General features: G+C 41.0%; 2 protein-coding genes across 2 annotated transcripts; both read right to left on the bottom strand.

The window, feature by feature from the left end:
- Positions 1–353: 353 nt before the first annotated feature.
- On the bottom strand, positions 354–1,337 carry LOC140925705 (uncharacterized). Its single transcript, XM_073375602.1, has one exon. The coding sequence runs from the start codon at positions 1,335–1,337 to the stop codon at positions 354–356; it is 984 nt and encodes a 327-aa protein (XP_073231703.1).
- A 293-nt stretch (positions 1,338–1,630) lies between these two features.
- On the bottom strand, positions 1,631–4,256 carry LOC140925703 (uncharacterized). Its single transcript, XM_073375601.1, has 3 exons — positions 2,867–4,256; positions 2,178–2,812; positions 1,631–2,083 (listed from the first exon to the last, which is right to left on the bottom strand). The coding sequence occupies exons 1-3, from the start codon at positions 4,254–4,256 to the stop codon at positions 1,631–1,633; spliced, it is 2,478 nt and encodes an 825-aa protein (XP_073231702.1).
- Between the last annotated feature and the right edge of the window lie 21,459 nt (positions 4,257–25,715).

The following is a 25,715-nucleotide window of genomic DNA, read 5'->3' as shown; positions in this document are numbered from 1 at the left end:
ATGTCCTTAAAATCACTAGAACAAGGAAAGCTTCTTGACTTCTTGAAATGGATTGACAAGAACTTGCGTCAACTAACCGCAACAACAAAAAACTCAACCTTTTAAAAAACAAAATTGCGTGGCGCTTTCGCGTGCGTCGTAGCTTGCGTTAGAAAGAACTTTCTAGTTAAATCTACAAATTGCGTTAGCGTGCGCGTGCAGAAAACAAAGATTTCGGATAAAAAATAAGTTAATTAAACGTGCGGCTAATTGCTGTAGCTACACTCCCACCAAACTATTTATGATTCAAAAAGGGACGTAAGAATCAGGAATACTTTTACTCTGCACATCAAGCGTTGCTATGGGAACTTGTCTTAGACCACGCCTTCCAACAGGAGGACTACCTTTTGCACTGGTCTTTCGATGATATCAGAATTTATGTCGTTTCCCTTCTTCTTAGGATTTCTGGATCCAAGCTTTATCTTTACAGAATGAACGAGACCTTGTTGATCTGTTGAAGTATCCGTGATCTTGCCAAGGGGCCACTCGTTCCGTGGAACTTTTTCTTGAACGATTACGATGTCACCGATTTTTAGATTTCTCTTTGGCTGAAACCATTTTTGTCTTGAATTCAGATTGATGAGGTACTCCTTTCGCCACCTACTCCAAAATTGTTCTGCCAGAAACTGGACCTTTCGCCATCGTTTCCGGGCGTAGATTTCTTCCTTGACAAACTTTCCTGGAGGTGGAAGAAGTGTCTTGTTCTTCATGGTGAGTAAATGATTTGGCGTTAGAGGCTCCAAACTCTTTGGATCGTTCAGGCATTGATAGGTCAAAGGTCGGCTGTTGATTATAGCCATGACTTCATACAAGAAAGTGCGCAGTGAGGACGTGTCGAGTCTTCCCTTGTAATCGTTGAGAACGGAGTTAACAATGCTTCTTGTAGTCCTGATCTGCCTTTCCCATACTCCTCCCCTGTGACTGGAATAAGGAACATTCATAACGAATTCACAGCGATTGGTTGTCAAATATGATTGGATCTTGTCGTTATCCAACTCCTTCATGGCCTTTGCGAGTTCGTTCCTTGCTCCTACAAAGTTTGAGCCTTGGTTGGACCTTATCTGTTGGATGGGTCCTCGAACTGCTGTGAAGCATCTTAATGCGTTGATGAAGACATCGGTTGTCATGTTGTCTAACTGCTCTATGTGCACTGCACGAGAACTCATGCAGATGAATATCACTGCGTATCTCTTCAGTTCCTTTCTTCTTTCCTTAACTGTGAACGGCCCAAAGCAATCCATTCCACAGTATGTAAAGGGTAGAGTAGATTCCACTCTATCTTCGGGGAGATCTGCCATCTTCTGGCCTTCTGTTGGTCATCGCTGTCGTCTGCATTGTACGCATTTATAAATATGTGAGGCTACTGCAGCATTGAGGCCTAGTATCCATATTCCATAGGAACGAATTTCGTTCATCGTCATTCCCTTTCCTTGATGCTTGACCCTCTCATGAAAATGATTAATAATCAGCTCGGTTACGTGAGAACATCTTGGTAGGATAATTGGGTGTTTGACATCAAATGGCAAGGTAGAATTTTCCAGCCTCCCACCAACTCTTATCAGTCCTTGATCATCGATGAAGGGATCCAACCTTAACAAGCGCTTTGCTTGGTGAGCTTGAGTTTCTGCTCCTTATGACTTAGGCTTGCAATTTCATTCTTGAATGCTGACCGTTGAAGCTCCTTGAAAATAAGGATTTCAGCTTCTTGTCGTACAGCTACTGTGGAAGTAACTGTCTTTGGCTTATTCTTCTTGAAGGGTCTTCTCAGGTATGAGATCACCCCGACTGCCCTCGTCCAGCTAGAGAACCTTGACACGTAATCGATTAGGTTGAAAGATTCTTTAACCACAGTAGTGCGTACAGTTGCCTTAACTTCCGGGTCTTCAATTCGAATATTGGGAATCTCTTCTTTTCTGTTTCGAATTTCTTTCTCCCAAAGGAACGCGGATCCACTGAACCAATTGGACCTCATTAGCTCTTCAGCACTTAATCCCCTCGAGGCGTGATCTGCGGGATTATTCTTAGTGTCGATGTGTCGCCATTTCTTGGTGTCAGTGTTGGATCTGATTATCTTTACTCCTGTTGGCGACAAACGTATGGAATCTTTTGGCGTCGTTGTTTATGTAACCAAATACTACCTTGGAATCGGTCCAAAAGAACTGTTTAAGATTGGCGTAGTTTAATTCTTCTTGAAGCATCACGCCAACTTTCGCGGAAACTACTGCAGCGGTGAGCTCCAATCTTGGTATAGTAGTAATCTTTAATGGAGCGACACGGGACTTTCCTATCACCAATGAGACGTTCACGTTTCCGTCTTCATCCTTCACTCTAAGGTAGGAACATTGTCCGTATCCGGATGTGCTTGCATCAGCAAAATTGTGTAACTCATAGCTCTTCTTTTGGCTTATCGTCTTCGGCTCGAAGCATCTTGGAATTTGTAACTCCTTGAGACGCAGGAGATCAAGTTTCCACCGCTCCCACCTTGGCCGAACGTCTTCAGGCAGAGGATCATCCCAGCTGACACCTCTTCTACATATTTCCTGTAGTATCTTCTTCGCTCTCAAGACCAAAGGAGCTAGAAATCCGAGAGGATCATTGACAGAGGCAAACGTTGCTAGTACTCCCCTTCTAGTTAAGGGTTGGTCCTTTAGAACGATGGAGAAGCCGAAGCAGTCTAACCCCACTGACCACTGAATACCAAGAACTCTTTCTATGGGGAGTTCTTCTGACGACAGATCTAGGATGATGTCTATTGCTCTTTCACTTTCTGGTACTGATTCAAGAACTTAGCGATCATTTGCTATAAATTTGTGAAGACGAAGGCTACCTTTCTTGCAAATATCACGAGCTCCTCTGATGATGTCCTTTGCTTTTTCGGCGGCTTCAACGCTGGTTAGTCCGTCATCAACATGGAAGTCATGAGTAATGAACCTTGTAGCTGAAGGGTACGCCTCTTTCTCTTCATTAGCAATGTAATTGAAGCCGTAGCTGGTACAACCAGGCGAAGATGTTGCCCCAAATAAATGCACTTTCATTCTGTACTCCTTGGGCTCTTGCTTGGTATCGCCATTGGGCCACCAAAGGAATCGCAGATAGTCACGGTCAGTTTCGCTTACAACGAATTGGTGAAACATCTTCTCCATATCGCAAGTAATAGCGTATAGATATCTTCTGAATCTGCAGAGTACGCCCGTCAAATTGTTAGTGAGGTCAGGTCCGCTGAGTAAGTGATCGTTCAACGAAGTTCCCTTGAATCTTGCCGAGCAGTCAAATACGACTCTTATCTTGTTTTTCTTTGGGTGATAGACACCGTGATGAGGTGTATACCACTTCACTCTATCATTTTGTGCGAGAACTGGCGCTTCTTCGGCATCTCCTCTGCTAAACACTTCGTTCATGAATTTGATGTAGTCTTCTCTGTACTTAGAGTCCTTAAGGAATTTTCTTTTGAGATGTTCAAGGCGAGTCATCGCCATTGAGCTATTGTCAGGCAACAGTGGCCGCTCCTTAAATGGCAGTGGCATTTCACAGTGTCCGTGTTCGGTCTTCCTGACTCCGTCTTCCATAATCTTAAGGAATTGCAAGTCTTCTTGAGAGGTCTTCATATCATTTTTACCTTCCTTGAAGTCTGACTCGCGTATTCGTATGATGTCATTCGTTGTTACAGCAGGTAGCTCCCTTACAGCAACCCTTTGGCAAAACGACCTTCCACTCCTGGCCTGTCCGCCACCTACTATACTCCATCCGAGATCTGTCTTGATAGCGTACGGCTCGTTACTCTCGCCAGAAATAACTTCTCTTGGGGTTAATGCTTGAGAGCAGTCACATCCTACTAGCAAGCCCACGTTACAGTCCAAGAGGCCGAGCATTTTATCTTCAATTGGTCGCAGGTAACTCCAATTCTTAGCAGTGGTGGTAGTCGGTATATGGTCTTCATCGGCTGGTATCGATGTACTCGTGTAAGCAACGGGTATTGGAATCTTCAGGTCAGAATTGTATCCTCTTACTTGAAGACCCGAGACTCTTTGACTGTCGACAACTGACTCTTGACTAGTGATAGTGCTCAGCCGAAGCTTAGTCGGTTGTCTATCTGCGTCAAGTTCATCGCAGGTTTCTTTCAAAACAAATGTGGAGTCACTTTGCGTGTCTAAGATAGCATATACGAGCACTTCCGCGTCGGGCCTCTTAGATGACGATAGCCAGACAGGAACTATCATTGAGGTGCTACTTGAGGCTCCTTGAGATGTGCAATACAAGAAGTGGGTTTTGGAACGTTTGATGACTCGCTGTCCACTCTTCTTTCTTCTGTCTTTCTTGTTACTCTTCTTTCTTGATGAAGGCCACTGGGGTGCTTCTTGTTGCATGACGAACAAGTCAACTTCTTTCGACAGTCACTGGACATGTGACCTTTACTTAAGCATCCGAAACATAACTTGTTTTCCTTAACAAATCGTAGTCTTTTCTTAAGTGTCTCAGTCTTAAACTTAGGGCATGCATCCAACTGATGATCTGTCTTCCTGCAGAATGTACACTGCGGCTTTGGTTTCGGAGTTTCCTTTGGCTCTTTAGAGTTCTCTTCTATCTTCTGGATAGAATGAACGGTCATATCACCGACATCCTGCGACTTTGGTGCTTGATGCGTTTTAACTGATGCAGTTCCTACTTCTTTCACTGCGTTACAAGAAGAGATCGGATTGGATGCGAGGTCCGCTTCAGCATTGATAAAGGCCTTAAAAGTCTTAAAATCTGGATATCTCTTGTGTTCTTTCATTTCTCTTGTTGCCTCTCTGTTCCATCGAGAGATAAGCCAGTCTGGTAACTTGGCAAGCAACTTCTGATTTTCCATATAGTCATTTAGGATGGTTAGATCCTTGATTGTTTGCATTGCTGTTTCTGTACTTGTTAAGAAATCAGCGAATCCTCTAAGACCTTGATGATCCTTAGCACCAATCTTTGGCCATCCTTGTAGCTTGTCTCTGTAAGCTTTAGTTACTATAAACAGGTGACCAAATCTCTCGTCCAGAATGCTCCACCCTTGTTCGTAAGCTTCCGGTGAACTTTGCAGGAAAAGTCCGCTTATGGTTTGCTTGGCGCATCCGCTAACGTACCGTTTTAAGTAATACATCTTGTCACACAAAGGTAAGTTTTTTCGGTGTATGAGAGCATAGAAGGACGACTTCCAATCCGGATAATGGATGGGTTCACCGCTGAAGATGGTTGGTTCGGGTGCTGGGAGGCGACTTAAACTGAATGAATCGGCTATTGTAGTGACGATCTCGGCGGTTTTATCAGCGCTTGATGGCCCTTGAAGGACACCAGGAGACTTGTGCACGTCTTGAAGCTGCTGAGTGGGCTGTGTTACCCTTGATGCGGTTACGTCTGATCTTAAATGCCTGGGCTCCTGCAGCGGAGGTAGGGATGCTGGGGTTGTCTGAATAAGGGAAGCGCGCGAGAGATCGTCTTCAACGGGATCCTTCTCATTTTCGATCTCTTCGGCTACTTGGTGCGCGTTTAGCCTCGCCCTTGCCATATCCAATTGTTTCTTCACTTCCATCTGTTCTAACTCCAGTTTTTTCCTTGCCAGTTCTGATTCGATCCTTGTCGTTTCGGCCCTTAGTTGCGCCTCCATCTTGGCGATTTCTTCCTTACGTTTTTCTTCTTCTTGGAGGGCGTTAAGTTCGGCTTCCTTTGCGGCTAGCTCTGCAACCGCATCGGCTTTCCTTAGGTCGATTAGTCAAGATACTCTTGAAGACTTACTGACCCTTGAGTGGCCTGAGATGGTGGATCTACTTCGGACGGACCTTCTATCGTTGCGTGACATAGGATTACTACCTTCAGATTGTTTCAGTTGATGTTCCAGAGTCTTGGTTAATGCATCGCACGCATATATCTTTTGGCGAATTTCTTGTCCAGGAGGCCGAAACTTCCGTAACTTCTCGTATATCGTTAGAATGCTGAGGTGGAGATCCTTCAAGCGGAGAATATTTTCGTCTTTGTCAGTTTGTGAAAGTGGGAGCTGATCAGTAATAAACCGCTCGATGTCTGAGGCTTGCGCTTGCCATGCATCGAAGGCTTCGTAGAATCTCTTTATTAGCTGATTTTCTTCTTTATCTCGCTCTCTTTGACGATCTTCTTGATAGGCCTGGCCTCTCTCTGTCAAAGTTCGGACTCTGGGGATTCGCGTTTGCTGTTCTTGGATGGAATATGCGACTATGCTATTTACATTATTATTATCTACTGCTGATTGATTACTGTTTACTTCAACTACGCCTTTTGTAGGTAACGATAACTTCTCTGCAGCATTAAATTCTGTTACCCCACTTGAGCTAGTCATTTGGTCTAAGTAAATCTTAATACGTTAGAGTAATCTCTTGTAACTTCTTTTAACTTGAACTTAAAAACTTAATACTCCAGGCAGCGCCTGTACTACTTAAAGATATTTGTGCGTGACACCCGTGGTGTGACAGTACTTCACTTCGACTTAAAATGTAATCAATTATTTAAACTTATTTCTGCAACTACTACATGCAGAATCTTCTTATTTATGTGTGTCCATATAAATTATGACTTCATGCAACAGAGCTTCTTAACTTGTACTTTACTTGGCTTGTAATTTGTCGCTGCGCTGAACGTCAGTACTTGTCTTGAGGATCTAATTTTAGTCGGACGTCTGACCTTGATCTTGACTTGACTTGACCTTTGATTGAACTTGCCTGTTTTGCCCACTTCGGATATTCGCTTAATCGATCTTCTGTGGTACATCAAGTTCTCACTATTGCTCCAGTGGATGAGATATGAGATGACACTCGTTCACGTACTGATGTTTATTTCTTTTCTTAACCTTACTTCCATAAACACCGTGAGAACTAAAATGAAGGTAAGAGTATTTTACAAATAAGGTTGTGAAATTACGGACATACATACATTTCATCCCTTAAAACTAACAAGACGGAAAGGTAAAAACTTAAGATTGACAAATGACGGTAAATGATGTCGTGTGTAAACTTAACTTCGTCTAAAATCGAAAATCTTGATTTTACAATGCAATCAGCGATAAAATCGGTTTAAAGGATACAATTACAAGGCGCTTACTTAAATAAGAAAATGTAGCGTAAATATTTACCTTGGTGATGTCCTTAAAATCACTAGAACAAGGAAAACTTCTTGGCTTCTCGAAATGGATTGACAAGAACTTGCGTCAACTAACCGCAACAACAAAAAACTCAACCTTTTAACAACAAAATTGCGTGGCGCTTTCGCGTGCGTCGTAGCTTGCGTTAGAAAGAACTTTCTAGTTAAATCTACAAATTGCGTTAGCGTGCGCGTGCAGAAAACAAAGATTTCGGATAAAAAATAAGTTAATTAAACGTGCGGCTAATTGCTGTAGCTACACCTTAAGTGGTGAAAACGGAAGCCATCAAAGCTACGCCTCCTCCTAGCAATCAGTCTCTGACCGCCGATCTTTTCTTGGGACTTGTGGCTACGTTTCTAAATTTATTCCAAGTTATGCCAACATAGTTGAACCGCTTAGAAAGCTTACTCGTAAGGAGCAGAAATGGACATGGGAAAAAGAACAAGCAAAGGCATTCAAGCCTTGAAAGACGCGCTGTCAGACGCACCAGTTTTGACTTGTTTTAGCTTAAATGCCCGACTTACGTAATCACAGACGCCAGTCCAGTTGGTTTAGGTGCAATTTTATTGCAAGACCAAGTCAACGGTGAGCGTAAACCGATCACGTACATTAGTCGGTCACTCACAGGGCGGATAAAGGTTGGGCGTTGAAACGAGCGAGTCCGAGCAAAAAGGTGTGATTCAGTGGACTGGGACTCTGCTTTGAATTGTCGCTTGTTTTCGACTTCGGTCAGGGCTTGCGATGTGGTTTGTACATTGGACACTGCCGCTGTCACTGAATTATGGCAGCTTGATTTGTTTTCTTGCACTTCTTCCTCGTTCCTTTGTGCTGGTACGCTGGCTCCGAGAGGCAAATGTTGCTATCTTTTGCGGGAGGTTTAGTTGGAGTAGACAAACATCTCTTTCAAAGGGTTTCTTTACCACTGAATTATATTTTCGTTTGCTACTCGCCAATGTCGATGTTATTCCAAAACAAAAACAACTAAGTACTGTCTAAAACACGAAGGAAAATCTCATCCATGTCATCAATGGCAAAAATTAAAGACAGTAGATCGTGTTTTATAACTAGATGACGTGTATTTTATAAATGCGTGCAGCTCGTGCAAGGTGAAATTATGCTAATTTCAATCACCATCATCCTTCTTTTTAATTTTGAAAAAAACATCTCATTCGTCAGATGTGCAACGCATTGCCCGAATCGCCATGGCGCGTCGCACCCGAGAAGCAAAGTTTGAAGAAGTACAACGCCACTATATCAGTATATATCAATCTAATTTTTTGTTATGTTATATAAAATTTATACCCCTTAATTGTATGTAAACATTGAGGTTAAGAAGTTTTAAGCTTTTGCAAACGAAACGGCGAAAGACGATTAGGTGATATTTAGTGGAAGCAGGAGGTATTCAACACTTTCAAATTAAACTCAAATTTTGACATTATACGATCAACAAGTTTGACTTATAGACGTACAGACACAAACATATGAAACTGTTTATTGATATTGTTATGAAACGAATTTGTCTATTTAACATTGTAGCCTGAAATTACAGAAAGAAAATAGGATTTCCGGTTTGCAAAAAGGAAAATTTCGCCGGCCTTCAAGCGCACCGGAAGCGCGGAAAAAGCGCTCGTGCCAGTCCTACTCCGCGGAGCGCTCGTTTCACCGCCCAACCTTTATCCGCCCTGGTCACTCACATCGACGGAACGGAGGTATTCACAAATTGAGCGCGAAGCGCTAGGTTGCGTATTGGCTGTCGAACGTCTACGCAATTATTTGTTTGGCATTGATTTTACTTTGTTGACCGCCAACAAGCCTCTTTCGTCTGTGTTTGATCCATATTCAAGCAAAGTCTTACAGCCTCGAATCCAGCGTTTAGGTTGGAGGTTACATCAGTACAGTTTTCGTATTCAGCATATCGCAGGCACCGCCAGCACAGCAGATTCGATGTCGCGATTGCCATCCAAGCAAAATGATTGTTCAATACCGGTTTCGTTTGCGAAAGTTATGTACGATTTGTTTACATGTCAAATATGTCAGCTCTTCCAGCTGTCACTCTTTCTGACATGAGATCCGAAACTAGCTTACTTAAAGTACCTACCAAACTACCAAAGATGTCACGATGTCACGCTGACCAAATTACTTGGCCAAATTCAAAACAGAAAATGGTCACGCGATACTGATCTTGAACCGTATAGCCGCATAAAGGACGAATTGTCTATCTTTGAAGGAGTAATTCTTAGAGGGAATCGAATTGTTGTTCCACAGTCTCTGCGAAAACAAATTGGATCACTAGCGCACGAGACGCATCAGGGAATTGTAAAGACAAGACAATTTCTAGGAACTCGTTTTTTCTGACCCGGCATGGACGATGCAACAGAGAAAAATGATCAAAAATTGTCAAGCATGCGTGGTGAATCAGCCTTTGAATAAGTACACGCCGTTTCAACCAACGCCTCTACCTGGTGGTCCTTGGGTAAAAGGCGCAGTAGATCTCGTTGGTCCAGTCGGGGGAAAGTTCATATTGACCTACACTGATTATTATTTGTCTTATCCGAAAGCGTACATCCTGAAAGAAATCACGCGAAGTCATTAAGGCCCTAACTGATATTTTCGCTAGATTCGGATTTCCAGAGGAACTCGTTTCAGACAACGGAAAACAGTTCATCAGCGAGGAATTCGAAGCGTTTTTCAAATGGTGTGGAATAAGGCATATTCGTGTTTCTTCGTACTATGCGCGAAGTAACGGAAAGTTGGAGAGATTTCACCGATACTTAAAGACAAATTTTCGAGCCGTGATCTCTGAAGGCAAGTCCTGGCAAAAGGACCTACCGGCAATCCTTATGACTTATCGCGCAAGTCCACATCAAATTAGTGGAAAATCGCCTAGTATGCTGTTGTTAAATCACGAAATTCGTACGAAGGTACCGCTCATTGAGTCTAACTCAAATACAGCAGCATCGGCACTTGATCACGACCATCGATCAAAATGCAGCTTGTATCAAGCGAAATTAAAAGACTACCATGACACCAAGCAACATGCGTCCCCGCATAATTTTAGCGTTGGCGATGTCGTGTTTTGTGCTAATATGAAGCCTAACCTTGAAATTGGACTCGAAATTCTCTTTGGCTAAGCACGTTATCATTAAGACCAAAGCGCGAGACACGTTCAGTCTAGTCAACGTGGACGCGGGTACCAACTTGGCTCGCAATGCAAAGTGCTTAAAGTGATGCGCCTAGTAAAACCAGAGATGATGACAGCGAAGTAGAAATTTCTACCAACTGTAAGGAGTCCAACAATTTTAGTGACTCTAGGGCTAAGGTTTCTGACGCTTGTGACAACACTGAACCTTCTGGTCATGTTGACGAGCAAGCTTCTCAGAATGAACAGGTCATCACCACTAGGTCAGGACGAGTTGTAAAATCAACTAAGGACCCACAGGGCCCAGAGGAGTTTGGTGTGAATAAATGAATTACTTATTTAAAGTCTCACCTTGAAAAATGTCTACACCTGTCAGTAAATGGATGTCTGTAAATATCGACCAGAGGTCTACAAAAGTGAAAAATCGAAAATTCTCAAAAAAATTCACCAAGTAGCACTACGTTAGCTATTAACATAAATGTAATTTTTATCTTCGATCCGATAATTATTTTAGACGTACGGGGGGCTATTGATTTCGCGGCTCTCGGACCGGGTTTTTCAGGCCCGAGACGGCGTGTTACCAAAAAATCGTTTTAAAAATCAAGTTAATTGTAATGCGAACAACAAATAACTTATTCAAAAAAGTAGATAATTATATACATTTTATGGGGTGATTTACTCAGTTTGAACGAAAATGTAATATTTTGGAGATTTTTCATTATTTTCAATATTTATTTTCAAAAAATGGCAAATTTCAAAGCCCAAAATCGTCGACTGGTACCTCGATTTCGCTAAAGAGTCTTATACCATGTTAAAGAGCGTTATCTCTTGTTTCAAAATCTGTCATGCTGCCGGTCATTTTTTGTTGCGACCGTTTTACTACTAACAATTTATTGTTGATTTGGGGCTTGAGCACAAAGCAACTTGTATGCTTTACTGTAGGCCTTGTAATAACAGATATACAAGAATGATCATGTTTTTTAAGTAGCAATGTAATGAAGTGAACACGATCTTCGCAAGTTAAGCGAACCTGACACAATTCGGGCTTTGCGTTCAAGCCTGAATTTTTCACTTTTCAGGTTCTTTTTCAACCGCTAATAGGTTGTTCATTATACTGCGAAGATCATGTTCACTTTCATACCTTTATCCGCAGTTTAAAGTAATATATAACGATAATATTATTCACCGAAGTGGAGGTGGCTAGTGGTGATTCTTTACCGAGCCGTGAAACCGCGAGGTAAATAGCCACCACTAGCCGCCGACACTGAGGTGAATGATTGTTTAAGTATCTACTAAAACGGTGAGATAATTGAGGACTAAAATGATGATTTTTTACTCATTTTTACTGTTGCCAACGATCTCATTACAATTTTGGCGCGCAGTGACCGAACGGCCGTCGCGTTTTCTTGCCGACAAATAAAACTTTTGAAGGCATTTGTTTAGCTCTTTCGAGGAAATTTTTTCAGAAGGAGTTGTGAATTCTCCTTGTACAGGTAATCACGTGATTTCGAGTGCAATTTGGAATAAACTAGTAATAGTTGACACTAAAGCTGCCCCCGCTCTGTATATTGTCGGTCAATAGCATTCTTGCTCGTTGTGTAGCTCTGAAATATACCGACTCATAAGGAAGATTTTCACACGTATTCCATACAATAGGTGATATAAATACAGGAAACGCAAGGTTCCATGCACAGTTTCAGGTCGATTTACACAGCTTTGATCAAAACATTCTCAGTTTCGAGGATAGTCTATTCTAAACCTTAAGAAAAGATTTAATTAGAAGTTGAATTTTTCGCTATTTCTCTTTCACTTTTTACATTCAGTTCATTTTATTTGCCGGAAAGGAAGCCTTAGGAATTAAAAGGAAGTTTGATCAATTCACACTCGCGCATTCTAGTCTTATTTTAAACTTTATAGCGGAAGGACATCTGTGAGCAGGGAATAAGCCAGCACAGAATTTGATTGTCGGCGAATTTCTTTTATCGTCCATCGTTCTGCTAGTGAGAAGCTAGCCGTTGTTCACTCGTCTTGCTTATTTGGGGCTTAGTCTTATTCCGGTCAAAGAGAGGGAAAGAGTGTCTGGCAAGGTTTCCAATGAAAGATTTGTGAACTCGTGTCTGGCAAACTCTCCAAGTGTTTATATATACACAGTTATACGCACCTTATAACTTCTTCTGCTCTTAACGAGTGTCGTTAAAATTTTGGTCCATAACTTTCACTGAAACAACTGCTTCACAGAATGTCACTGATAACACGTAACGCAAAAGAGTGTCGAAGTATGACTGCACAATAAATGTCACAAAATCTACCTGAGCGGTCCCTTGGGGATGTTCTGTCTTTACGTCATCCTAACCATTTCGTACTTGCGGGCGCAAACAATAGAAACGTCATCATTACCTACCGATTCCTCGCGGCCCCTGTTCAAGCAAATCAAGATTTTTTCTATATTGACTGTATGACTGTATATTTCAACTGTAAGTACTTTCCTTAATGTACGCGCGAGTTACTAGAGTGCCTCCTCGGGATTTCGCCTTCTGGGCGAAATCCCTGCGGGGGAAATAAACACGAGTAAATTTTTCAAAGGCTAACAAAATTTGTGGCCTTTGAAAAATTTACGACTGCTTATTTCTTCCAAATTGCACAAGAAAAATCATGTGATTACTTATTAGTAATATTCATGAAAAAAATTGCGATATTGCTTTAAAATCACTTTGATAGGGAGTCAACACCCGTAAACTACGTGCAAAAATATACTATTCAAATTCTGCAAATATCATCACACGTGTAGACAATACAACATTTTGCTCGAAGTTTTCAAAGTTTGCAAGCTGCAGAAACGGGCTGAACAGTTCATGGAATTGTTCAATCTGTTTGAATTAAAGATTCTGAGTTATTACCTCCGAGTTTTCCGCTCTTCCAGAGAATTTCTTCTTCCTCCTCTGATACTTGCCGAGCTATGTTTGTGCGCTTACCACGGCCAGCCAAGCGAAGCTTTTTCGCTTTGTCCTCCAACACCTCTTTGGACAAACTAAATTGTCGGTCACGTACAATGGACAGGGTGCAGCCTTTGTTCTTCAAAGTGTCTATCAATCGATGCCATCATTACTTTAAGGCTTTGTGGTTCGTAATCTTCATGTTTTTTATTGTTTACTTCGGCGTAGAAATGCTCGAGCAAAGTGTTAAGCTCAGCCGGCTCATAATTTTCTATTTCATCAGTAATTTCCTTCTCTACGCACCATAGTTAATGGAGGTGACTGGTTATGAAGCCCGGCAAACATCAAAGGAGGTAACAAAGATGCCAAGATTTATGTTAGAAGGTCCACGACCCTGCACAATCTTTTGTTTTGCGTTTATACGTTATGCATGAATTACGTAACCAGCACGTTTCTATTGGTCAGTTCCACAGTACCGAGTAAACAACTATTGTGTTTTGTGCAGGGTCAAGGCCAAAAAAGAGAACAAAAACATACAACAAAGAACTTTGTCGGGTTTCATAACCATTCCCTCTATTAACTATGTACGCATTAATTCTTCCAAACAGAGAGCCAAAAACCAATGCTTTTCGCAGTATTTTCGTTTTAGACCGGTTTTTAGCTCCTCTATAGTTGTTTCGGTCGCAAAAGCAAATGTGCTAACGCCAACCATTGCGGTTTTTGCTCGAAACTGGTTCAGAGCGGATCCAAATTTTTGCGCCATTTAGATGGCGCATTTGATTGGCTGTCAGTGAGTTCCTTTGTCTATTAACCAATCAGAATGTCACGTTTGTTACTCTTCCCTGCACTCACTTTTCCTTTTTTCTGCACCGTGTTACCTAAAAACTGTATTTCTCTTAGCCAATCACAATCGAGAATTTTTTCATGTATATTATTAGTAATTAAAACCATTCCGTAAAAAAGTATTTAATTTAGTCAAGAGCCATGGCTCTTGATTTAGTTTAATGCTTATTTATGAACATGTAAGCTGAATAAGTAACGCAAGACTTAAGTTGCATTTGCATCGATAAATTCAAGTCAAACAGGTAAAGCTTTATCTGTTAAAACTTCCAAACCGAAGAATTTCGTGTATTTCAGGAACAGCTTGTTTGATTATTTGTGAAATTTCTTTGTTTGTTACGGCAGCAAACCGAGAAGGCATTTTCCTCGTAACTTACGCGAGTTTAGCGTCGCTGGCTTGGAGGAACTGGAGGTGAATCAGTGAACAGTGCAGGATATTCACTGATTGAGTAGCAAATCAGAGCGCGCGACAAACACTATCCTCTGTTTTAGTATATACTACAATAGATTTAGCTAGGGCTAAAAGCGAAGCTCTGTTTATAGTTTACTCAAACAAAACATGAAATCATGTAAGCTAAGAGGCGACGGTAACGATGACGTAGGTGTAATAAGCAAAAAAACAACTTTACACGTGTAGCACACATTTTTGTAAATTTCTTTGCCTTTGTTTTGCACGACAAAAACGTGAAACTTCCAGAAACTTCCTAGTCACACGTTTTATGTCAGATAGTACGCAGCTCCTAAAAACCTCCAATTTCATTGGTTCTCAATAATACGCTTTTCCATTCTTTTAGGGATAGAGTCATTGTTATATTTCTATGTCTATTGTTTTCACAGCCAATATTGTTAAGCCCCGTGCAAACGGATGCAACATTGTTGGCCAACAACTCCCAACATTGTTGGATGTTACATGTTGCGTCCGTTTGCACACCCTGTTGCATGTTATTGGGAGTTGTTGCGCAAAGCTTGATACCGGCCAAAGTTTTAGCCGCTTGCAAACGGACGCAACATTGTGGCTTACAACTCTCGACATTGTTGGGAGTTGTTGCGTCCGTTTGCACGTAGCTTGAGGCCCTGTAAAGAGCTGCATGGCGCCCCTTTTATGTAGGATTTATGTCGTATGTGTTCCTGTTAACGTTTTATTGGCTGCCGCTCATTTTTTACCTTATTGGTGGCCGTTAATATTTCTCATTTTCCCGCCGCTTCTATATAATTTTCCAACGAAATTGGTCTCCTTTGTTTTTTATCCCTTGCTGTAGCTCTTTCTCTGTTAACCACGTTAATGTGCAGTGTATAAGACATGAAAATTTAGTCGAAAGAAAGAATTGGCCTTGTTGTTGTTATATTTTTTTTCTCCAAAGTCCGGGTGGCCATGCGATTTACCGCCGAAACGCGCGAGTGCTTAAAATGCAAAATTTCGCCACGGCTTACATGAAGGGGTGGACGATTTTGTTAGAACCAAAATTTCTTGGATGCATACAATATATAGATTTAGCCAGGGCTAATAGCGAAGCTCTCGTTAATTTCTATAGTATATTCGAGCAAAATACAAAATCTTGTAATGCTAAGCGGCGAAGGTAACGAAAACATCCGAAAAAACCCAGTAGGTCTAATTAGCAAAAAACAACTTGCACGTGCAGCACACTTTTTTTTGTACATTTCTTTGCCGTTGTTTTGCACGACTACAACGTGAAACTTTCCTAGTTAGGCGTTTTAAGGAGGAAATGTTGTATGTGTTCCTGTTCACTTTTTTTTTTTCGCTGTCACTCATTTTCACCTTGGTGGCCGCTAGCATTTCTCATTTTCTCACCGCCGCTATAAAATTTTCATGTTATTCGTCCAACGAAATTTGTCTCCATTGTTTTTTATCTCTCGCTCTAGCTCTTTCTCTGATTTCCACGTCAATGTAGAAATTAAAGTTAAGTCGAATGAAAGAATCGGCTATGTTGTTGTTGTTGTTTTTCTTTTTATCTCTAGAAGTCCGGATCGCTATGCGATTTTATTACCACTGAATCGCGCGGTTACTTGAAATGCAAAATTTCTCTCCGGCTTACATGAATGGGAACGGACGTACGGACGATTTTGTATGAACCAAAATTTGTTGGATGCATAGATAACCAAATTTTCTTACCCATGGTGCTCCTCTGCGCGCGCGAGAGCTCCGCAATAACCAAATTTTCTTACCCATGGTGCTTCCGTTGCTCGCGCTTAGCTCACTCGAAAGCTCCAATATAACTTATTTTTTGTATTTCAAAAAAATGTGACTCCGTGTCGTTCCTTTTCTTAGGACTCAGCTCGTGCCAATGCAATCTCATCAACCAAAGATTAAATCGTTTGGAACCAGAAGAATCAATCGAACCACACCAAGTAAGTTAACAGCAGACTTGCTTTTTTGAGGAATTCAGGAAAGTGTCTTAAATTGATATGCAACCCCAGCAGCTAAAAAGGTTTTTACGAGAAATTGTTGGTTAAATTCATATATTTTCTTCACGAGATATATCGGCAAATGTTAAGAATGATTTACTGCCACACCTTTACAGTTAAAAACTTATGATTCCCGCTTTTTTGTTTGTTTGTTTTTTTTTCCGGATGAACAGACTTAATAGGATAATTTGTGATTAGTGACAAACTCAAAGCCATTTTAAAAGTGGTATACAACGTTATATGTTATCTGCCGTGTAAAGGAATGCGAAAGTTGATGACTTGCAATTGGAAAAAGCGTAACATGATTTTCCCACTTCTTTTGCAGTCAAGCAAATGCCATGATGAGATGATAACTGAAATGAGCGACGAACTCCGAGTCACCTTGACAGAAGAGGTATAGAAAGTCGCACTAAATAGTTATGTTAAGGAATTATTTGCTAATGACCTGGCCCCAGTTGTTCATAAGGTAGATAGCGCTATCCACTGGATAAATCACTGTCCACTGAGAATGGATAGCGTTTTATCCGGTAGATAGTGCTATCCAACTTTTGAACAACCGCGGCCAGATTACTATTGCGTATTTTTCTCTGTTTCAAAAATGGAAGCTCAAATTAAAAAGCGAAAATCATAGCTTTCAAATGAAAGGGAAATGCGCCATAAGAGCGGAAAAGGAGTGAGTAAACAACCAACAAAAGATTTTATAACAAGATGTCTTACCTGTATTTGGTTTGTCGTATTTTTATACATTTTAAAGGTTAACTCTACCACCAAGGAGTTGGAACAAGTGCTCTCATATTACCAGCAAAAGTGCCAGGATACTGAACAACAGGTTAGGATACAGTAAAGATCCGCATATAAGAACCTAAGATTTTCCAAGCTAGGCTACTCAGGCTCTTATAAAAATTGTGCTAACCGGAAAATTAGGTTACTCAGGTTCTTAAACAGGTTCCTATTTTTAAAAATACATAAGGTGTTTGTCATTGGTGGGTGTGGCCTATTCTGGGCCTATTTTTGGTAGAGAATGCATATAATGTTATAAAAATCCGTTTAATCCAAACATGGTAAAGCCATTTATGAAGTTTATCAAAGCTATGCAAGTTAAACAGAACAAATTACAAGGATATATAGATCTACGTGTCAGCTGTCTCATTGGCAGGGTTTTATCGTCATTTTACTAACTGCTAGAGCTTTTTCTATAAATTTGTGCATTCAGTGTTTGACTGAATTTCTCAAAATAAGAACCTTTTTCAAGATTGTAGGCTAAAATAGGTTCTTATGTAAAAGGGGCCTAAATGGACAATCTTTACCTAACAGGTTCTTTTAATGTCTTAAAACTTTACAAACTGTGGACTTATACCCTTATTAACTGTGGATTAAACGAAACCAAAATAACAGGAGACATACAACTCAATGTTTCCAGTGTTAGCCTAAGCCAATGGGATACGACACTAGCCACGTGATGAATCTAACATGAAAACGAGTCTGCGAAATAAAGCTCCTTATAGTTATTTTAACTGTGAATAAACCAAAACCAAAATAACGGGGATATAAAACACAATGTTGTGAGTGTTTGTTTAAGCCATTGGGACGCTGCCCCTAGTCATATCATAAAGCTAGCATGAAAGCGAGACTGAGCAATAAACGCATTATAACGCTATCAACTGTGGATGAAACGAAACCAAAATGAGAGGAAATATGAACCTCAATGACTTCAGTTTTGGCCTTAGGCAACGCTCACTCACTAGTGGCTGAATTAGGTATTCTCTGGGATATTACGTGTCTAACCACGTGGCCAAAGTAACACAGAAATGTGCTGGTTTGTAGAATTTTTGACCGGTCCTTTAATGTGGAGTAAAATACTGTGTTTGCATCCAGCATCCAAAGTTTCACAGATAAGAGATCGATGTTTCAGCTGTGGTGTACAAGAAATTTTGTGACCAAACCAGGATATGTTATGCTCTCATTTTAACCTATCTTGGAGAGTGACGAAAAGTTAATAGCTTAACTCCTTTTACTGTGAAGTGGTCAGCTGAGGAAAATGTTCACACAGAAATGTTTCAGTGTGTCCAACATGAAACCTAGTCATAAAAATCTGCCTCTTCATATTCATCGTCACCATCATTACCATCATCATCATCACCAACGTTGTCATGCATATTTCACAAAGTTCTCCACTACATAAATCTGTGCAGTTTTTAGCCCAGCTTTTCTACATTGGCAGCGGTTGGTTAAAGGGACTGTGTCACGATAGTGCGCATGTGTGATCTGAGACAGTGGCTGACTGTCTTTGAACCAATCGGAAGCGAGTAAGATGCACGCGAGGAAATTTACATAATCAAGATTCATTGTTCGCGAAGTGGGAGTCTTCCGGACGTTTATGTTCGATTTTATATATCCCCATAATTCTCTGGCATTCCTCAGATAAATGTTGCAGCTGATAAGAATAAGATTAACAACCCTGTCCTGCAAACAAACATTTACCTACGTGTATTTTTACGTACTCACTCTAGAAAACCAGTCTCTGATCCGCAAAAATAATTTGTAAAAAAACCTTACTGATCTCTCTGTTTACCCTATATAAACTTAGAAATACCTGCAAATAGCTCCTGACCGGTGATCAAAACAGACAGTATAGGATGAGGCAAACGTTTTGCTTAAAATGCCAGCTAAATGCGCGCTATAATAAAATAAGCCATGCCATGCGGTCGGCTACGGCGATGAACACTCTGCATGAACGCTGTAGCTCACTCGATTGATACCAGCTGAACATCGTAGCAGTGTTTGAAAGCAATTCTTAGCGCTTCATTATAAAACGCTTTCATTGCAATAGTAGCCACGTAACGTATAAGTATAAAGATTATTCTGAAAGAACAACGCAAAAAAGGCATAAACAGGAGCCAATCACTATGACAGAAATTTCAACTGCTTATCAGCAAATAAAAAAATTCAATACGAGTCGTTGCGTCGGGTGTTCCGCAAAACAAACGTTATCAATTCAACACATAACAAAACCAGATGTTAAACGGAACATTCAGGGAACAATTTATTTTTAAAAGATCAATTCTTAAACATCTACGCTCATACAGAAAAGATACAAGGAACATTCCCAGTGAACTACATCAATAAAGATCGCGCGGCCTGTCGTACGTACTTTCTGCCATAAAACTACGGATCGGAGACATAAATCGAATGCCTGTTAAAACGTTTCATGTTCGAAGGATTGTTTCCTCAAACCTCACACGACGTCCTGTACAACAAAAGATTGCTGGGTCTTTTCCTTCTGATTCCAGGCACCCGATAAATTAAATTGTTGCAGACAATCGTAAGTCATGTCGCAGATCAGCTTCACTCGCAGCTGCGTCTCATTAGTAGTCCACGGCTGTATCGAGGAAACCCTTTTTAACTCTCTTTACATATTTATCGTTTAAAAAATATCCGTCAAAGGTAGATCGTTGACTTGAGAACCTTAATAGACAGAAATGAAAGCCAGATGACCACATTAAAGGCCACATTTGATCCGTTTGTAGGAACACTGACAACAACGAACTTGGCTTCTTACGGTTGTCCTCAATGACTTCTAATTTTCTCGACAATACTTGCACAAAAATAAAAAATATGGCGTTTAAAACTTCCCAGATGGACCAAATAGCTCTTGAATACTGATATTATGGCTTTCTCGGGCGTCTCAGGGTCGATGGAAGAGGATTTCTTCACCAAACGCCAATCTTGAAAAACTGTTCGCCGGAACAGAAATCAAGTTGCCGCACATGCGCAGAAGCGATTCACAGTCCCTTTAAGCATCTCTCCTGAGCGCATTTGCACTTTACAAGGTAGATAATTGCGCGTGGAGTGGGTGGTAGTTTCGTCATGACAGGTACCCATCCATTTTCATCCGCCGTCCAGCCAACGTTTTGTGGGGATTGGAGGGTGGGATTTGCGACTTTGTCACTATTTCACACCACAAGTTGATAGCGAGCTCTTACGATTGCTTGACTTAGTGTAGCTTGGGTTGGGGATAGCCTTTCTGACTGCGCTTGCGCTTGCTTCTTTCGAAACAAACACCATTTCAGCTCTTTCACTGGAAAAGGAAAGGCATCCGGCTGGAAAACTTTTATAGAAGCTGACGAAGACGAATTCATCAGTGGCTTTTCAGCTCTTGGAGTGAGTGCGATTCCCAGCAGAGAGACGATCGCCTTAATAGAAACGTTTGTGTGCCAGCTTGGCAGTTGACCCCTCTACTATATTGTTGACGTATGTAAATGACCTGCTCAATGGACTGCATTCTGCAGTGAAACTTTTTGCTGATGACGCACCGTTAGATCCTATTCTCGTGAACGATGCAAATTGCGATCAACGACAGGAATATCTGGACAAGTTAGTGGAATGGCAGCACCGATGGCAAATGGAGCTCAAACCCTCAAAGTGTAAAATTCTATGCATCTCGACGAAACAAAATCAAGCACACATAATAGCTGAGATGGTGGTGGTTTCAAAAGAGGCAAGCGCAGTCAGAAAGGCTACCCCCAACCCAAGCTGCACTAAGTCAAAGCAATCTTAAGAGCTCACTGTTAAGGGGACTGTGTCACGATAGTGCGCATGTGTGAGCTTTGACAGTAGCTGATTGTTTTTTAACCAATCGGAAGCGAGTATGATGCACGCAAGGAAATTTACATAATTAAAGATTCATTGTTCGCGAAGCGGGAGTCGTTTTTGTTCGATTTTATATATCCCCATAATTCATATTTATTCTCTGGTATTCCTCAGATATATGTTGCAGCCGATAAGAATAAGATTAACAACCCTGTCCCGCTTTGAAACAAACATTTACCTACGTGTATTTTCACGTACCCTGCACGCTAGCAAACCAGTCTCGGATCGGTAACCAAAAATAATTTGTAAACAAACCTTACTGATCTCTCTGTTTGTCCTATAGCGCCTGACCGGGGACCAAAACACACAGTATCGGATGAGGCAAACGTTTTGCTTAAAATGCCAGCGAAATGTCCACTATAATAAAAAAGGGCATGCCATGCGGCCGGCTAGCGCGATGAGCACTCCGCATCATGAACATTATAGCTCATCGTAGCAGTGTTTGAAAGCAATTTTTAATAGCGCTTCATCATAAAACGCTTTCATTGTAATAGTAGCCACATAACGTATATGTATAAAGATTATTCTAAAAGACCAACGCAAAATTAAGCATAAACAGGAGCCCATCACTGTGGTATAAATTTCAATTGCTTCCTTACGAGTCGTTGTGTCGGGTGTTTTGCAAAACACATATCCACACATAAAGAAACCAGATATTAAACGAAACATTCAGGCAAAAAAAAATTATTTTTAAGATCAATTCTTAAACATTTACGTTCATACAACAAAGGTACAAGGAACATTCCGTGTGAACCACATCGCTAAAGATCGCGCGGCCTGTTGTCAGTACTTTCTGGTAAAATACAGGTACGGTCAACAACGGATCGGAGTCATAAATCGAATGCCTGTTAAAACGTTTCATGTTCGATGGATTCTTTCCTCAAACCTCACACGACTTCCTGTACAACAAAAGATTGCTGGGTTTTCTCCTTCTGATTCTAGTCACTCGAGAGAGTAAATTGTTGCAGACAATCGGAAGTTATGTCGTAGATCAGCTTCACTCGCCGCTGCGTCCTATTAGTAGTCCACGGCTGTATCAAGGAAACCCTTTTCAACTTTCTTTACATATCTAACGTTTACGAACTATCCGGAAAAGGTAGATCGTTGACTGGGGAACTTAATAGACAGAAATGAAAGCCAGATGACCACGTTACACACCACACTTGACCAGTTTGTAGGAACACTGACAACAACGAACATGGCTTTGTGCACTTCTCCTCAATGACTTCGAATTTATTCGACAATGCTTGCACAAAAATAAAAAATATGGCGTTTAAAACTTCCCAAATGGACCAAATAGCTCTTGAATACTGATATTATACCTTTGTCTGGCGTCTCAGGGTCGATGGAAGAGGAGTTTTTCACCAAAAGTCAATCTTGAAAAGACGTTCGCCAGAACAGGAATCAAGATGCCGCACATGCGCAGAAGCGTGTCACAGTCTCTCTAATTTGTGGTGTATAATAATGACGAAGTCGCAAATCCCACCCTTTCATCCCCAGAAAAGTTGGCTGGACCATTTCACAGTAATAGGAGTTAAGCTATTAACTGTTCGTCACTCTCAAAAATAGGTTAACTCTCGGACGTACACGCAAATTCATACCCCCACCGTGGTACGGGGTGGGGTGGATGTAACCTCTCCCCGGAGATTTTGATATGTTGCAGTATTTTGAAGCGATTTTACCTTTAGTGGACACCCTTTGATCTTCTTAACAAGATGAGGTATATTTTGGGGGTGGTGGCGCTGCTGGAGGCTGTGACGTCACCAACAATGGTCGCCATCTTGGATTTTACTAAGAATTAGAAATCAGGTTAAAACCGCGAGACATGGTAATTTTTTTGTGCTTTACAAGAAAAATAACACATAAATAAGCAATTTGCATGATTTTAACCACAAGATTTACTTTATTGTTGAAAGAAGTTGAAAGAACATGTATTTTCATCAGAAATTGGCTTGACCACCTGCTACATATGACGTCATATCTCGTAACCATAGCAACTGATTATCACTAAACTTGTCTCAAAATGTGCGCGAGCGATGAATGAACAGCTACTGAAAACGTCGGGTACTGATGTTTTATGGAGCATGACATATCCTGGGCTGGTCACAAAATTTGTGCACACCACAGCTGAAACGTCGAACTTTTATCTGTAAAACATTAGATACCGGATAGACTACGAGTAGTCCCCCATTTTTCCTCAGGGATAGTAGAGCGAGCGAAACGCGAGCCCGCGTGAAAATCACCCCACGCGAGAAAAGGCGACACGCGGCGGGGAGGGGGTACGAACTTCACACTCCAAAATCAGTCGGCCGTGAAGGGTCAAAAGCTTGGGCTTTGTCTGTAGTCCCTCATTTTTCTCTCTCCCCGCCGCGTGGCGCCTTTTATCGCGTGGGGTGATTCTTACGCGCGCTCGCGTTTCGCTCGCTCTACTATCCCTGAAGAAAAATGGGGGACTACTCGTAGTCTAGATACTGGATGCAGAAAACAGTATCTTAATCCACATTAAAGGACCGGTCAAAAATTTTACAACCAGCACATTTCTGTGTTACTTTGGCCACGTGATTAGACACGTAATATCCCAGAGAATACCTAATTCAGCTACTAGTGAGTGAGCCTTGCCTAAGGCCAAAACTGACGTCATTGAGGTTCATATTTCCTTTCATTTTGGTTTCGTTTTATCCATAGTTGATAGCGTTGTAATGTGTTTATTGCTCAGCCTCGCTTTCATGCCAGCTTTGTGACGTGACTAGAGGCAACGTCCCACTGGCTTAAGCAAACACTCACATTATTGCGTTTTATATCCCCGTTATTTTGGTTTATTCACAGTTAAAAAACTATAAGAAGCTTTATTTCGCAGCCTCCTTTCATGTTAGATTCGTCACGTGACTAGTGTCGTATCCCATTGGAAACATTGACTTGTATGTCTCCTGTTATTTTGGTTTCGTTTTATCCAAGGTTAATAAAGGTATAAGAAGTTTTATTTCTCATCCTCGTTTTCATACTAGCTTCTTCATGTGACTGGTGAAGTGTCCCATTGGCTATGGAAAAAAACTGACAACATCGAGTTTCACATCTCCTGTTATTTTGGTGTAATTTTATCCACAGTTTGTAAAGTTTTAAGACATTTTATTTCCCAACGTCGTTTTCATGCATAGTCTTTAACCCTCCCCTGAAAAGCGTCGGTGCGGGTTACAAAATAGGCTTTTGTACATTATGCTTTTGCTTCCCTACCAAAATGCTCCACCTTAATGCTCCATTTTTCCCACTAAAATGCTCGGTCTCCCCAAAAAAGTCACTAAAATGCTCGGATAATACTCATTATACAAACGGTTTTTTAAATTAATTTTAAAGTTTACACTTACAAAAACGTGCAAGTGTTGCAAGTAACAACGACAACGTGTACAAGTTCAGAAATACAGCCAAAAGAAACAGCTGTATTAGGTTTTTTGTGAATTTTGAGTTTAAGTCTTCATTTTCTTTGAAAAAGCAGGAGCTCATGGGGCATGGGCTCCTAAAAAAAGGTAAATTTTCTATTTTATTTTCTCGGCAAAAATTAATTTTCCGGGGAAAACGCCACTAAAATGCTCGAATAATGCTCAATGCTTTTGCCTCACCAAAATGCTCGAAAAATGTATGTAAACACTTGTATTCACAGTAGTTCAGGCTTCAGGAGTAACCATCGATCGTTTCTTGCGACAGTGCTGTTTCGTATGGTCCGAAATTGTAGGACCACGCTCATCAGGCAACTTCAACGATTGACCGTTAAAATTAAAAGCTGGCTGACAGTAAAATTTGGGTGGTTGTTATAGGGATGCGTTAAGAGATTGTATCTAGGTAACAGATGGATTGTGTCTTAGTTACGTTACTGTAGAGTTCTGAATTACATGTCTGTTTCTGTGGGGGCATGAACTCGCTTGTTCGTTTCGCCTGTTTAGGCTTCAAAGCTCTTTTTTGCAGATGATGATGAACTTTTCATAACTAAAAAGACAATTAATTGACAGGCAGATGTGATAGAATGATTTGTGAAATGAGTGACAAACTAAGAGCCAGCGCAAAAGAGGTATTTAAAATATCCGATCCATGGAAAGGAATGGGAGACACTTGTTTCCCAACCGGCAAATGAATGACATGATTTTCCGCCTTTCTTCCAGTTTAACAAATGCCATGAAGATACATGCAAGCTGATAGGTGAAATGAGCGACGAACTCCGAGTGAGCTTATGGGAGGAGGTGTAAAAGTCGCTTATAGCAATTGAATAGTTATGTTGATAATTCACTGATTAATTTGCAGAAGAGTAGATCCCTTTTCTGTCATTTAGGCTATTTTCACACTGAACTGGATAGCTTTTGCTCCTGCACAAAAACCATACCGGATAGGGCTTCTGTTCAAACATAAGAACATTGATTTCAGCGCGATTTCTGTGACGGAGCGAAACTGCGCCGTGCCGATCTCTAAAGTGGAGGGTCACATATCGGATAGGTGTTCATATATAGTGTGAACATAGCCTAAATGTTTCTTTTCGTTACTTTTGTTGTTTGTTTCGTAGGTTTTAAACGTG

The sequence above is a fragment of the Porites lutea genome, chromosome 2 (assembly GCF_958299795.1).
Source record: "Porites lutea chromosome 2, jaPorLute2.1, whole genome shotgun sequence".
Lineage (NCBI taxonomy): Eukaryota > Metazoa > Cnidaria > Anthozoa > Scleractinia > Poritidae > Porites > Porites lutea.
Note: the sequence above shows the minus strand (reverse complement) of the source record. Positions and strands in the feature narration are given on the sequence as shown.